At 53.3% G+C, this 15762-nt stretch overlaps 1 protein-coding gene across 1 annotated transcript; it reads right to left on the minus strand.

The window, feature by feature from the left end:
• Positions 1-6004: 6004 nt before the first annotated feature.
• VAX1 (ventral anterior homeobox 1) lies at positions 6005-13177 on the minus strand. Its single transcript, XM_027960403.3, has 3 exons — positions 11501-13177; positions 10156-10343; positions 6005-8229 (listed from the first exon to the last, which is right to left on the minus strand). Exons 1-3 carry the CDS (start codon positions 11739-11741, stop codon positions 7654-7656), a joined length of 1005 nt encoding a protein of 334 aa, XP_027816204.1. The 5' UTR covers positions 11742-13177; the 3' UTR covers positions 6005-7653.
• Positions 13178-15762: the final 2585 nt, after the last annotated feature.

Raw genomic sequence — 15762 nt, forward strand, 5'->3', positions numbered from 1 at the left:
CCACTGGGGAGAAGCGGTGCCTAGTATGCAAGCCAGGTTTGTGCAGAGGGCACATGCTCCGTGCCACCCGGTCCAGGGCTTCCACCAGAACTCACTGCTGCCACCAAAGCCTTGGGGGCTCAAATCCTTCTGGGGTTCACGCACCTCATTCCTTCCATGACTCAAAGAAAGTAATTTCAAAGTTTCCCTTGAGCCAGTCTTGGAAGGAATGCCACCACCCCGTGACCTCCATTTGATTACTAAGATCTGTTGATTTAAACTCAGGAAATACCTTGAACCCATCCTCTCTTCTCCATTTTTGCTGCTAGTGCACCAACTGATGCTGCCGCCTCCCTGCCACCACCACCGTCATCCTCGCTTGTCCCTCTTGCCGTGAACTCACCGACTGATCTCTGGCGCAAGAATATTTGTGCTCCTGTTTCCATATCATCCCCTCAACTGCCAAAACATCTTCCAAAATATGGACCTGCAACTCACAGATACAGAAAACAAACTGGTGGTCTTGGAGGGTGGGGACAATATGGGGGAAGGGGGAGGAGATGAGAGGTACTAATGTGTGTAAGATAGGCTCAAGGGTGCATTGTACAACATGGGGAATATAGCCAATATTTTGCAATAACTGTAAATGGAAAATGACTTAAAATTATATTTCGTAAAAATGTTAAAAAGAAACAAAATACAGATCTGCAATGATTTTGGGATCCCCTTGGGAGAAACTTTCAGTGACTCCCTATCACCTTAATGGTCAAGTCCAAACATGGTTAACATGGTATGCCAGGCTCTGCCTGCATTTCTGCCTTGTCACCCACCATCTGCCCTCAGTCACTCTGTGCTCTAGGTCCTCAATGTTTCCTCTCCATTTCCACCACTCAACCTGCTCTTTCCCATGACATCTGATGCAAGTCAGGTTCCCTAAGAGGTGGAGAGAGTGGCATGTAGGAGGTTTATTAGGAGTGCTCCAAGTCCAACAGGGAAGGGGAAATAAGAAGGTAGTGTTGGACAGGAGGAAAAGCCAAGCTGCACTGAAGTCTCACCAGAACCAGATGGGATGGCCCTTCAAAACTATCCAAAGTTGGAGTGTGGACCAGCAGGCTTATTCCCAGGTCTCTCAGTCATTGGAAGCCACCAACCGGGGATGACCTTGGGCAAGGTGGTTCTCTGGTTCTCTTCAGCTGAGGCAACTCCCGATAGTGACTTACCACTGAGGCCTGCCTGACAACTGACAGCTGAAGGCTGTCTGCCAAGTCATTAAAATAATAATTTAACACTTTTGGTAAAAAATGCTGTTCTTACTGATGGCTGTGGTGTCCATTCTAAAGGCAGGGAGAGTAAATTCCATTATGACCGGCTTAACCACAATTCCAAGTCTTTCCTACAAGTTAGGACTTAAGGCCAACCCCCTCACTCTACAGATGGGGAAACTGAGGCCTGGAGATAGTCTCAGACCATCAACTACCACAGTAGCACAGTCTTGTAATAAATAGCTGATATTCGAATGACACTTACTCCTTGGAAGGAAAGTTATGACCAACCTAGATAGCATGTTGAAAAGCAGAGACATTATCTTGCCAACAAAGGTCCGTCTAGTCAAGACTATGGTTTTCCAGTGGTCATATATGGATGTGAGAGTTGGACTGTGAAGAAAGCTGAGCGCCGAAGAATTGATAGTTTTGAACTGTGGTATTGGAGAAGACTCTTGAGAGTCCCTTGGACTGCAAGGAGATCCAACCAGGCCATTCTAAAGGAGATCAGCCCTGGGATTTCTTTTGGAAGGAATGATGCCAAAGCTGAAACTCCAGTACTTTGGCCACTTCATGCGAAGAGTTGACTCATTGGAAAAGACTGTGATGCTGGGAGGGATTGGGGGCAGGAGGAGAAGGGGACGACAGAGGATGAGATGGCTGGATGGCATCACCGACTCTATGGACATGAGTTTGAGTGAACTCCAGAAGTTGGTGATGGACAGGGAGGCCTGGCATGCTGTGATTCATGGGGTCACAAAGAGTCGGACACGACTGAGCTACTGAACTGAACTGATTCGAATGTTGATACTAGGCTGTACCAGATGCTTTACATGCCTTATCTAATTGACTATTCATGAAAGTTCTATGAGGAGTTACCATTATTATCTCCACTTGACATATGTAGATACAGGCTTAACACAATCAGCTTGGTAATGTGTCCTAGATTACACAGCTACTAAGTGGAGGACCTAGTATGTGAACCCATGTCACTTTGACTCTGGAGCCCGTAACTAGTAACCACTAACATGCATTACTTTCTCTTAGTGCAGCAAGTCACCATCCTGAGCCTTGTGAGATACTGAGGAGTGTGTGTGTGAGTGGCTGCTCTTTTGAAGACTGGATACACCACTACCACATAAAGCACAACATTTATTTTCTGTTTTTAGGCTACGAGAATAAGCGCACATGCTTCTAGATAGAAAATAATTTTATCAACTAAATAAACCAAAGAAGGTGATGCTTGTTTTCAGCTTCGATGTATATTCCATGCCAGTTCCTCTGGACCTGGTGGCCTTGCTCCTATCACAGCTCTGATGTCTCTCCAGCTGACACCTTTGGGGCCCATCAAGAAAGGTGTGCACCTGAGTGTCTTTCAGCAAATATGGAGCACTCTCCTTCTGCCCTCCCCAAACTCCCAGGTCTGAACAGGAGCAGCCCAACAAGATGGTCCCAGTTAGGTTAATAAAAGACCTTCCCTTAGATTTGTTCTTGTTGAGTTGCTAAGTCGTGTCTGACTCTTGCGACCCCATGGACTGTGTAGCCCACCAGGCTCCTCTGTCTATGGAATTTCCCAGGCAAGACTACTGGAGTGGGTTGCCATTTCCTTCTCCACAGTTATCTTCCTGATCCAAGGATGAAACCCTCGTCTCCTGCATTAGCAGGTGGATTCTTTACCACTTAACTACTGAGGAAGCCCCGCCCTTAGATTTGAGATACCACCAGAATCTATCCATCTTCCTCTCCTGTTTCATTAAAATGAAATCTACTTAAGTGAGAAGACTCTGATCTGTAAGGACTTCCCAATGTAGAAATGGTGTTAAATTGCAATAGTATGAGGTGATCCAAGAAACTTGTGTGGATTATTATGTTTAATAAACATGCATCATATTCCTACCAAACACCAGGCCCTAGGCCGGATGCTGGAGGTCTCCGTGAGTTTGCCTTTGAGTACAGGAATTCTCAAATGTTAGAGTGGATAAGGATCGCGTAGGAAACTTGTTAACAATGCACATTCCTGAATCCACCCCCAGAGTTTCTGATTATTAGATGGAGCTGAGGTTTAGGAATCTGTATTTTAACTAGTTCCCAAATGATTCTATAGCAGGTGGTTTTCATTTGTATCTTGAGAAACCCTGAGTTAGTAGACAGTTCTGACCAGGTGTTTAAGTCAACCTGCAGGAGATTGGAAGATACAAAGTGTAGGGTAAAGAGGGTAATGGGCATCATTTCAGAGGGAAGTAGAGGGAAGGAGTTGGGTACTGGTAGGGAAAAAAGAGAAAACAGAAAGAAGGGAGAAATTCGGATCTCTTGATGAAGGCACCAAGTTAATCCTCAGCAGCTGGTGTAGTAGAAAGAGGCCTGGAAATAGGAGGTGGCAGACATGGTGAGCCAGACACTTCAGACACAAAAGAAGGGAATGAAGGAAAGGAGGGAGTGAGGGAAGTAGCAAGGCAGGAGAGGGAGGGAGAGAAGAGGAAGAAACAGAAAGAGGAAGGCCTCAACCTAGGGGGAGCTTACAGTCCTGTGGTTCTGACTATGTGGCTATGGGCAAGTCATTTGAGGGCTCCCCGGGTGGGGGGGGGGGGCGCCTGTATGTGGCTCTTTAAAATGATGCTAGACCTCTGGAAATAAGGAGCAATAGAGGTGGTGTATGCAAAGGCTGTTTTGTATAAAGAATTGCTATATGCTGCTCATTACAAATTGATTGTGGCTCAGAGTTAGGCCCACTGCAAGCATGGATGTGATCACGTCTGGTTCAGCTCCTGAAGTGACTTCCCTCGTCTTTATCACACCTGACCACCAAACTCACAGGAGTTTGGTGAGACGTTTTCCCTTTTCCTTCTTTGCTCTGAGCTAACTTGGATATGGCTTTGTGCAGGCCTAGGCATGAGATTCCTTTCAGCACGCCCACCTCCAGCTGTTCTCCTTGACCCCAGAACCCTTCCACCTTCTTCCCCAAAAGGGCCAGCTGTTCTCCCAGAAGCCACCTGCCTCCTCCTTGGCCTATGAGTCACTAGTTGAGGGCCAGAGGCTTCACTGGAGGATTCCAAGGACCAAAGCAACTGGCTGGAGGCCCTTGGGGAAGGAGAGGAGACAGGGCAGACATTAAAATGAAATCAATTGTCTATAAATATTTTTTAATTAAAATTGCAATTCTTATTCCGTGCAGAAGAGTCTAAGAACAACTTTGCTCCAAGTGGCAGGCGAAATGCTCAGCAGCTCTCCCAAAGCCAGGGAGGGGAAGGGAGGTGAGAGCAGAGAAGAGATTCGGTAGCTGGTTCTTGCTCCTTTTAGGGATTAAAAAGCAAAAGGAGAAAGGCCAGGGAGCTGGTAAGGGATATTCTTGGTGACTCCCCAGGCTAAGGTTCCTGGGGCAGGGGGCTGAGCTTCTTGGGGGCCCTGAAGCTGGAATTTTTGTACTTTCCTTTGTTCTATAAAATTATGCCACCTTCTCACTCCCTTCTTCCCCCTTGCAGGCCCCCGGCCACCAGCCATGAAACTGCAGCCAGAACCACCCACGCGTTGGCCTGGGGGCCACCCGGGCAGACAGAAGAATCAGAAAGCAGGGAGAAAGAGAGAGAGAGGGAGAGGGAGAGACTGGGGGCAGTGGAAATCTCCAGATGGAGACTGAGAGCAAGAAGGGAGAAAGACAGTCTGGAGAAGTGATGGAAAAGGGTAGAAACAAGAGGGTGGAGACAGAAAGCCCACCAGAGGAGAGAGGTCCTTAGAGGGAAAGACAAAGATACAAATCCGGGAGGAGGGAAAAGAGGGGAGGAAGAAAGGACAGGGAGGGAAAAGCAGAGAGGTAGCGAAGCTGAGGGGTGTGTACTGACTCAGAAACAAAAGTCCAGGGTTTGCAGCTGCTCTGAACCCTGGGGAAAAAAAATACCGTGAGCTCACAGCAAGGGTCCAAAGCATAGAGAGCAACTCACACTCAGCAACTCCACCGCCCCGCCCTGTGCCGCCGCCTCATTTCGGATGCCTCAAACTTGCAGTTTACGTGCAGTACACTCGTGGTGGCCCGAGGGGCCTCACTTGGGCAATTTCCCCAAGAGAACTGTGACCCCCCTCAGCCCGCACCCCAGCGGTTCTGACGCCATGAAGAGAGGGCTAGGGTTAGGAGAGTGTGTCCCAGGCTACCGTCTGCAGGCCTCGTAGCTCTCCCAGATTTCTAACTGCAAAATCTACATGGGTCACCATGGTGTGTGTAGCAGGATGGGGTGGGGGTGGGGGCGGTGGAGAGATCTCTGCAAGAATTAATATCTATTTTATTCTCTTGCTCCTTCAAAGTTTCTCTTTGACAGCCGAGCGACTTCTTGTAAGTCAGAAGAAAGGAAAATCTTCCCTTTTCCGGACCCTGTGATTGCACAAATCCAACATATTGCTGCCAGGGAGATGCAGCTGGAAGACTCTAGAAGCTGAAGCGTTGTCATTAGGCAGGAACTCCAGGGTGTCCAGAGACAAATTCCTAAAGAAACCTGGAAACATCAAAGTGGAAGACGGAGGAGAGAGGGACTGAAGGTCGTAAAGCATTGGGACAGAGGGCTGGAGAGTGAGACCCTCATGGAAGCCGAACGAACATCATGGCAGGCTCCTCTGTCTGAAAACCTTGTCCCAGGCACTCAGGGTACCAGCTGTAGGGCCCGGCACCCACGCGGCAGCCACCCTCTGCCCCAGACTCATCACTTGCCGAGACTTTTCTCTCCTTTTTTTGTTTTTGTTTTTTTAATCCTTCAAATACAAGACAAAAATACACCTCATTTATCATCATAGATATATATATTTCACTCTCACCACATAAATACAAAACATCCAAATATCCAAAACATTCAGAACAGTTAGTAGTCAGGATTCAGTAACACCTACCCGCGTGTGAATCGTTATTTTCTTCACTATTAGCCTAAAAAAAAAAAGACAGAAAAAGAGAAAAAAAAAAGAAAGAAAGAAAAAGGAAAAGCGGGGAAAGCTTCCGACGTAAATAATTTACAATAAAATTACTATTTTTAAAATGCTCTGCGCTCACTTCGGATGGACGAATACATTCTCAGACGCTGCAGCACCCGCCGTCTGGGTCTGTGGTTTTGGTCAAAATGTGCGTGGCCGTGGCCGTGGAGATGGGCTTTGTTGCAGGGAAGGGGTGAGGCCGCGACCGAGTGGAGGTCCGGGTTTCTCACTTGGAACCTTGGAAACTCTGTTTCTGTTGTTATTGTTTTATAGGGAAGGAGGTGGAAAAGGATGCTTTTCCTAACCGCGCAGGGAACTGATCCTGATACGGAGACTACCGACAGAGGAGGCTGGGTCGCCCAGTCCGCGGCTGCCATTCGGACGTTTCCAGCGTGCTGGAGGGCTTTGTGAATCCGGGGGGTGGGGGAGAGGGATGGGCACCGATTTGTTTCCAAACCTAGCAATGCTGCCCGGAGCCACGGATCCGGGAGGCGGTGGGGAGGAGCGGGGGAGCTGCCCTACTCTCTCCCGGAGGAGCGTGATGCCGTCGGTTATCTCCTGCAGCAGCCTCGGAGAAGATCCTGAATTTTCTATCATTCGCGGCATAGGCATTTCTTTTGCTTTTTTCCCTTTTCAATTCCTGTTCAAAGTCGTAACACCCGGATCTTTAATTTTGCATTGCCCTGGTTTTATTTTCTATCCTGAATTTTCTTACCGCTTCCTAACTCCATCGTTATGAGTTTTTTTAAAAAACTGCTTCCACTCCACTCGGTTCTGTATGGTAATTACTCTCCTTTTATTGCTGATTAGGTCAAACGTATTACCACAGTCGTTTATCATGATGTTTGGTTTATTGTCTCCTGGGATCGGGGTTGGTGGTGATGGGAGTTTTTCTAAAAGGGGAGAAGATTCAGCACGATTTGTCCAGACAGAAAGCTGAGTGTGCACCGGCTCTCCGGAGATGTCCGCAAAGTGGGGCCCAGCGGCTTCCAAAAGCCCTGGTTTCTCTGGCGAGAGGAAGGAGCCTCCTCCTTTTTGGTCTAACGAAACCTGTCAGCCTTTTCAGCTGGGGTCTGCTTGCAGCTTCCCTTTTTCAAATATTCATAAGCATAATGAACGGCAGCAGCAGCTCGATCTAAAGCAGATGTCCTGTGCTTTGGACTTAGAACCAGTCTTTCCCTCCAGGGCCAGGCACTGGTTGGGGAATCAGGTTGGTTTTCCCCCCTCCAATTCTTTGGATTCTCCTGGATTCAGAAGGAAGTTGGCGCCGGAGGGTGGATGTGGGAGGACACAGAGGAGGGGGCGGGGGTATCCCAAATGGCAGAAACTGGCGCGGAAGGAGAGCTGTCAGAGGCCTCTTGGGAGCCGGGTGCCCAGCTCAGGAGCCCCGGCGCCTAATGCGCGTGAGTCCATAAATATCACCACAATAGATACTATAAATATAAATACAGGGAAACACTTCAAATCAGTCCAGCGCTTTTTTCTCGGCCCCTTCTTTATTGTTGGTCCGGGAATAAGGTTCGAAGGCCGAGGAACTCAGGTATCGGGCGGAGAGTTCTTGTAAATTCCCGGCCAGCGAACCGGCCATTGTTAACGGGGCGGAGGAAAGACGGCTGGCGACGGAGCCGAGCAGCGAGGGCACGGGCAGGCTGAAGAGGCCGTGGCCGGCGGCCGGTGCGCCCGCGTGCAGTCCCCCGGGCCCAGTGGGCCCCGGGCCCGGAGCGCCGCCCACGGCTGGCGGGTGCGGGGATGCGGCGCCGGCAGGACCCGGGGCGGCGGCGGCTGCGGCGGCGGCCGAGCCCGCGGCGGCGCCCGCGCCCAGGGCCGGCAGACTGGGCCCGCGGAGCGCGGAGCCGAGCGCGCCCGTGGCGCAGGGCGGCAGCAGCGCTGGCAGGCCTGGCGGCGACAGCAGGCGGCCCTGCTCCAGGAGCCGCAGCACGCTGCACGTGGCCGCGGTCTCTGACACCACCGAACGCAGCTCCGAGTCCTTGCCCTGGTCCTTCTTCTGCTTCGTGCGCCGGTTCTGGAACCAGACCTTCACCTGCGCGCCGGCCCCGGGGAGGGTGGGAGAGAGGGAGACGAGCGTCAAGGGGAGCGAGCTCCCGGGGCACAAGGGCTCCAGGAAGGGGGGCTTCCCCCAACTCCAGCCAAAGCCCCGATCCCAACCCCAAGCTGGAGCCGGAGAAGTCGGGCCCGGGAGCAGCGGGGCAAGGGCTGCGGGAGTTGGGAGCCTGGGGGGACAAGGGCTGCCAAGAGGGGAACACAGCTCCCATAGGCTGCGTTTCCGGGTGGGTCACGGAAGCAGGCCTAGGCCGACCTCGGTTACAAACAACAAAGAAATAAAAATGCCCATGACCCTAACTGGGAAGATCAGAAGTTACTTCACTGGGCCACCGCACTACTCGCAGGGGGACTGTGGATCATTGCTGTGTAAAGGCCCGTTTTTCCAGGAGGTGTAAGGCCTAAAGGGAAGTAGGAAGTGAGCGTGCATGGGAAGGAGTATTGCCCTGCCTTTCAGGACCCAAACCCCTGGCCATAACCGGCTCCAATTTAGCCCTAGCAGCACTAATTCTGTTGAAGGCTGCAAGAGGCTATTTCTTGCTTTTTAGGGTCAGATGGACTATCAACTAATAGCAAGCAGGGAAGATGGCTACACATAGAATCTGTGCAGGATGCATTTTATAAGCCAAGCTTTCTCCACCTCCTCACCAGCCGCTGGACTGGAGGGTCTGAGTGATGTCCTCAATTTATAACCTAACTCTGCTGCTCTCTCTCATGGACTTTGGAGTCATGGGAGGAAGTCAGGAGGCTGGGGTAGACTAAGTCCTCTCCATCAATCTCCACTCTTACTTCCTCGTCTCACTCTGTCCCTCTTCAGGCCTAACTGGTGGCCCAGAATGGCATTTGGCAGCTCTGGGAAAGGTTATTCTGTCCAGATTTTGTAAACTAAGAGGATGGTAGCACAAAGACTAGGGGTAAAGCTACATGCCAACTCCAATTCAAAATGGATAGCCAGTATGCTCTGTCCTTGGGTCTCAGCTCTGCCCAGATCCTATATCTAAAATGTTCCCCATCTGTTTCACAGCTGGACACGGTAACAGGGACTGGTCCTCAGAAAGAAATACGCCTTACCTAGGCCAAGCTGAAGCCATGCCCTGGGCAGGTCCTAAATGACCTCCACAACGCAAAGCTCTTGGGCCCCAAAGACCTCTTGGGACCAAAGTCCCAGTAGAATATGGATTTTGAGTAAAGGAGAAGACCTACAGCACAATTGTCATTGCTGGCTCCCAAGGGCCCAGATTTGGTTCCTATATCATACCTCACACATCACTGGCACTGAAGGTGCCCAGAGTGGATGCTTGGGGCTGGGAATGGGGCTGGGGCTGGGGCTGGGAATGGGGCTGAGTCCAGTTCAAGGCCAGGAAAAGAATTAAGAATCAGGGCAGCCTGGTAGGCAAAAGCAGATCTCCAGAATGTGAACCTTTTTAATCCCTGGTTGTCACCCACCATTCTGAAACAGGGGTCTTTGGTCCTAGCCCCATTCTTGCTGAGTGAGCCTGGGTGCTAGGGAAGGTTACCATCTCCAGAGAGGGTGGTGCCAGGAAATCTGGCCAAAATGGGGTGGCCAAAACAGGGGCAAATATAGAAGAGGAGAAGGCAAGCAGGGAATTCTCAAGACTAGGGTCTAAAAAGAAACCAAAAGGACAGGGTTTGGGGTCCTCCTGAGCTAGGCCAAGGTGGGCAGAACATGGGCCTGGAAGATGGGGGATGTAGGGGGAAAGGGATGGCTTAACGAAGGGAGAAAGCCTTCAGCCCTTCTTTTCCATCCTCCCCAATTCCTCTGCCTCTCGTGGGAGGCTCGGTCCAGAGTCAAGCTAGGTGTTCAGGAAGAGCTGCTAGAGCTGGCTGGGGCTGACGGGGAGGGAAGCTGATGCAGAGAGCTGTGTGCGGCCTGGTCTCTGAATACCTGCGTCTCCGAGAGGTTGAGCTGCCGGGCGAGCTCCGTTCTCTCTCGGCCCACCACGTACTGGCAGCGCTGGAACTCCATCTCCAGGCGGTAGAGCTGCTCGGCGGTGAAGGACGTGCGTGTCCTCTTGGGCCTATCCAGGTCCAGGCCTTTGGGGAGGATGATCTCTCGGATGGACCCCTTGGCATCTGGGGAAGGGGAGATGTCAAGCATCAGAACCCACCCTCCTGGTTTCCTCCACCTCCCCAAGCCGGAGCTGGCTTCTGAACCACAGTCCGGAGGTGGATGGTGGGGGTGGTGGGAGTAGTGGGGGTGCAGCCACAGCCGGGAAGCAAGGACCCTATGTGTGTTTGGGGGGTGAGGGGACTAACTCCACATAGCTGATGGGAGGGGGAATCGGTGTTGACCTTTGTAGAGCCCTCCGGACAGGGGAGAAAAAACAAGTGGGCTGACGTTCCTTTTAGCCTGGGAGCCTCGGATGCATGGACAGGATCCCCTGTAGTTTGAGGGTCCCCGCACTGACCAGCCCAGGTCCTGCCAGCCCCAGCTCTAGAGCAGGCTGACCAGACCGTGCTCCAGCGGTCCCCACCCCCATCCCGGGGTCTCCTTCCCTCCCGGAGCCAGGCGGCGGAAGGAGGAGGGACCGAGTGGGAGCCTGCAGGGCCTGGCGATCGGTTGGCGGAGGCGGCGCCCGGCTAGGGCCGGAGCCGGTCCTCCCCACCGCCACCGCCGGAGCCGAGCGCACCCCGCGCAACAGAGCGGGGTCGAGCCCAGCACTAAAACAGCATCCGCGGCCCGGCAAGCCCGCCTGGCTGCTTCTCCCAGCGGCGGCGGCGGCGGCCAGCCTGGAGCACGGCGCCGGGCCCCCTTGGCCCAGAGCGCCAACTGGCCGGGCCATTGCTGGCTTTCCGCGGCTCTTCTCCAGCGCCCGCGTCCCCTTGGGTGCGCTCGACTCGCAGGGCGCGGGAGCCCCCAAGCAGGCTCCCCGGAGTTCCTCGGATCCGCCGGACGCAAACACGTCCTCCAGAGTTTCCTGCTACCTTCCCGGGTCGGAGGCCGCAGCCTGGAGCCTAGGCCCGCCCGCCCAGTCCCTCGGCTCTCCCCCGGCAGCCCAGCCGGCGGGGCCCCTCGAGGCTTGGAGGGATCGAGGCTCCTGGAGAGCGTGCGTCCCAGGTGGGGGTCCCTAGCGGCGGGCGGGACCCCGGCCCGGGGAGGGCCAGCAACTTTCACCTAAGTCCCGGGCGGCAGACCCACCCCGCCGGCCGGGGTAGGTGGCGGCGTGCCTCTCGGGTCTCGGAGTCGCCCCTAAAGAACGCCCCCCGCAGCAGCCCTGCCCCGTTCCTACCTCGGACCAGGATCCGGCGGCAGTAATCCGGGTCAGCTGCTGAATTGGCTTTACTTTTGTTACAGTCTTCCGGGGCGCCCGACGCAGCGAAGGCGCCCTGCGGCTCCTTGAGGAAGGCGGCGGGGAGGTTCCCCTCCGCGCCCTTGCTCTCCCGGCTCTCCTTGTGCGCGTTCTTGGAGACCCGGGCGGCCTCTGTGTCCGAGTGGCACCGAACGTCCATTTTGTCTGGTTTCCCGAACATAGGAGAGGCACGGGCAACAACAACAACAAAAAAAAGGCGAGAAAAAAAAAAAAAAAAAACAGGGGGAACAAAACCCCTACAATACAGCCCTTAAGCCCGGCCCGGAGAGAGGCAAGCGGCCCGAATGAATATCCCCGCGGGGCGGCCGCGGGCGGGTCAGCGGCGACCGCCGAGTGGCGCGCTCGCCGAGAGGCGGCGAGTCTGGTCCAGGATCCCGGCGGAGCAGCGGCGAGGCCGCCTCGTCAGCGCCCGCGTCTTCTGAGCACGTCCAGTGTCCCCAGCTTGGCGATCAGGTAGCGAGCGGCGCAACTCCGAATTGCTGTGGCTCCCGCCTATTACTGAGACGCGGAGCTGCAGTTGTCCGACACCCGGGGGGGACGCGCACTCGCTGTTGCAATTGATTACGGGTAATTTCGCAGCCCCCACGTTTCGGTTACCTCATGAATACACTAAATTGTTTGGATAATATATCAGATCGTAATGGATGGTTTCTGTCCTTGTCCCCAATCAAGTAGGGGTTTAGCCAGTGAATAAACGGAAATGATTGGTCTTGCTTTCAGGAAACACACAATCAAAGACCCATACTTCCAGAAAAACTTTTGACAAGATTCATCCTGAATTGTTAGTACCATTAGCAGGCATTATTAACTTTCCCTTTGCCTTTGACCCTCCTGCTCACATACCGGCTAGAGGGGCTTTCTCCACACTCGACAGATAGAGCTGAATGGGGGGGGGCGGGGGGAGGAGAAACAAAACCCCTTACACACCCTCAGCAGAAGAAAGCAGTCGTCTCTAGGAGGGGGGAAAAAAAGAAGGGGGGAAAAGAAAAAGTTTTCCCCAAAAGTATCTCCCCCACACTCTAAAAAGCCAAGCTTTCCTCCCAAACAACTCCTTAACACACCTCGACGCTGACAGCCATCTTAAACTGCCACCTCTCTTCATTTAGTTCCAGTCGGATTTTTTCATGCCTGCACCTCCAACAGCCCTGAGGCAGCCCATTCAAAGGGCAGCTTTGTACTCAGAGTCCAGCAGGAGAGAGGGGGAGAGGGAGAGAGCCGCGAAAATCTCAACTGTGAGATCTGCTTCAAAAAAAAAAGTTTTCCCCTAGCTATTTCATTGTCTCTGCTACAATATCTTTGAGAAAAGCAACAGCCAGTAATCCAATAAGAGCATTGATTAGGCCACAATGATTCAATTCAAGCGCATGGCCTTGTGCAAGGAGCATGCTCCAGCCCTTCTCGTCACCTTGCCGGGGCAGAAGCCCTCTCCACGCCGCTCTCCCCATTCATTCCTTTATGGGAAATACGGAGCAAAAGGAGTGAAAGATGGCAATTATCTAATTGGACTATTAACAAACAGTCCTCTGAGTGCGGCGGTCTGGCGTGGCTCCTGGGCGGGGGAAGGGCCGTGTTCCTGCCCTCATTCACAAAGAGTGCAGGGGCCGGGGAGGAAAGGGGGTTTTTTAAAGGGAGTGGGGCGGGGGGGAGAGGAGAGGTGGGAGGTTTGGCTGAGAATTTTTCCACACAATTCCTAGAATGGGGGCGGAGGCAGGCGGGCGGGCGGGGACGGGGAGGGGGCTGGGGCGGGGGTCACGGCGAGCGGGTGGGAGAGGGGGAAGGCAGGGGTGCGAGTGTGTGCCGTGGGCTCGGCGGGGCTCGGGCTGACAGCGAGGCGGGCTCTGCCCGCTCCACCCTCCCGCCGCCACGGTCGCCGCCCAGCCGGACTCTGGCTAAAGTCGGGGGCGGGGATGGCGAGCGGCCCGGAGCCCGGACCTTCGCTCTCTCCGCACCACCCCCACCCCCGGCCCCTTCGTCCCCCAGACCCTCTGGCCCCCAGGGAGAATTCACGCTCTGTCCGATTCCGGCAGCCTCCTCTGTCCTCGGAGGCAGACCCTGGGCTTTTACTTTATTTCATTAGTTGGGGGTTGTGTGTACGAGAGTGTGTGTGTGTGTGTGTGTGTGTGTGTGTGTGTGTGTGTGTACGCGCGATTGTCCCGAGCTCCTCTCCGCGGGGCGGCTGGTTTCCCGGGTCCCCAGCCGACCGGTGGCCCGTCGGTCCCCTTCTGCACCGGCGCGACCCTCCACACTCGACACCAGCCCGGCCTCAGGTGGACGGTGCCTTCGAGTCCGCGTCTCGCGGGTGGCCTGGTAGAGGCGGGTGGGCGTGGAGAGAGGGGAGAAGGGTCCTTGCGGCGGCCCCGTCCTGAAGACGCAGAGCAGGCTTGAGACAAAAATCCAGCTAACCTTCCAGGGACCTGCGGCAACGCTCAGTAAACCCCTGTGTTGGCCCTCCGAGACCCCCCGAGGGCTTCGCTCCCTAGCGGGCCGAGCCGACGCGGGGCGCCGCGGCCGGGACTTGGCGGTTCCGGGATCTGGGTCCTCCTGATGAGGATTCGGGCGGTGGATGGGGTCCTTGTTTTCCTGAAGAGCTCAACCAGTCAATTCTTGAGGCCTCTGCGGGCTGGGAGATGGTGTGGTCCCAATCTCTGCCTACCCGCCCTTCCCCGCCACCTGGGGGTGGGCCTCGAACCCTCCGGCTCCAGGCTCTAGGCAGAGTTTCCCACCCCGACCGCTCTGGGTCCCTTGCTCCAGAGGATTAGGGGCCTTTTTCCCTCAGGAAACCTCGGGGCAGCGGAGAGTCAAGATCGCAGGGACCCTCCCCAGCCACACCCACTTCCAAAGCCCGCAAAAACCTTGTCAAAAGCCCAGAGGGAAATCTTTAAAACTAAAAATGCCGTACCCGTCACCTCTTAACTTCCCCGGTGGCTAAGACGGTAAAGAGTCTACCTGCAATGCGAGTGTCCCAGGTTTGATCCCTGGCTTGGGAAAACCCACCGGAGAAGGGAATGACTATCCACTCCAGTATTCTTGCCTGGAGAATTCCATAGACCAAGGAGCCTGGCGGGCTAGAGTCCACGGGATCACAAAGAGTCTTACAGGACTGAGCAATTACACAATACCACCCCTCTTATTTTAGGTCTAGGAGGTTGAACTGGCAAAGGGACAGAACTACTGCCGGTAGTAAGGGCACCACGGTGGGTGTCCCAGGGTGGTGGTCCCCGAGATCCATGGCCACATTTCCCTAGCACCAAAGAATACACCCAACTGTAGCCAAGTCACAGCTTGAAGTTGGGCCTCAGACAGTCTTCCCCTCCTTCTTCTTGTAGGGGATAAAAGTGGCTATTCATTGAGCAGTCACTTACCGACCAGGTGCATAAATTAATTTTTTTAACCTTCCCATCAGAGAGACAATAATATGCCTGCTTTGAGTTTTCAAAATCTGCCAGTGATGGTGAGGTACAGTGCAAGGACCTTCATGTTAATGCCTGATATCCTGAGTATTAGGCATCAATTTTCATGAATTTTATACTGATTGCATAAAATACAAATGCAAACATGAAATCCTTGTTTCTGATAATGCTGTTTGTTTCTAACCATGAACATTTCTTAGTAGTCCATCACTCCTACATCAAGCTGCCCTGGATTGAATGAAATGTAGTTTTATTGGCTCAGAACCTACTGAATGAACATCTGAGAGCAGGGTCCTAGAATGCACATTTCTAGTTGCCTCCCCAGGGAAACTTTCCACAAGTTAAAGTTGGAGAACTACACCTTTTAAAGTTAGCTTAAGTTGGGAGACTCTGCTAAGCTTCTTGAGAACAGGGTTTTCCCCCTCCCCCTTATTGGAAATGTAATACTTATTGGGAAAGGGAAGAAAATGGGGGTATTCTGGGGAAATAACCAATTTAAATTAAGCAGCCAGTTACCAAGAGTCCAGGGTTGCTACTAAATCATATAGGGCTTCTCTCCACAGCTTCAAGGACAAACCCTTAACTACTGGCCCTAGCCATGGCTCTGAGCTGGCAGCTCAGATGGTGCTGTTGAATGATGCCCAGCTATGTTCCAAGTCCTTGGAAAAAAAAATTCAATAAAGAAACAGTCAACCCATAACCTGTTTTTTGCTTTTTGTTATGTATAGCACTTTTTTGTGACTGGATTAAAATTCTATGGGCATCCATCCA

The sequence above is a fragment of the Ovis aries genome, chromosome 22, assembly GCF_016772045.2.
Source record: "Ovis aries strain OAR_USU_Benz2616 breed Rambouillet chromosome 22, ARS-UI_Ramb_v3.0, whole genome shotgun sequence".
Lineage (NCBI taxonomy): Eukaryota > Metazoa > Chordata > Mammalia > Artiodactyla > Bovidae > Ovis > Ovis aries.

Bases quoted from the DNA above. Each gene is read 5' to 3' on its own strand.
- VAX1 (XM_027960403.3), bottom strand. From the start codon at position 11,741: ATGTTCGGGAAACCAGACAAAATGGACGTTCGGTGCCACTCGGACACA. The intron at 10,344-11,500 runs GTAGGAACGGGG...CCCCTTCCCCAG, and splicing joins CCGCCGGATCCTGGTCCGAG to ATGCCAAGGGGTCCATCCGA. The intron at 8,230-10,155 runs GTATTCAGAGAC...GCCGGCGCGCAG, and splicing joins TCAACCTCTCGGAGACGCAG to GTGAAGGTCTGGTTCCAGAA.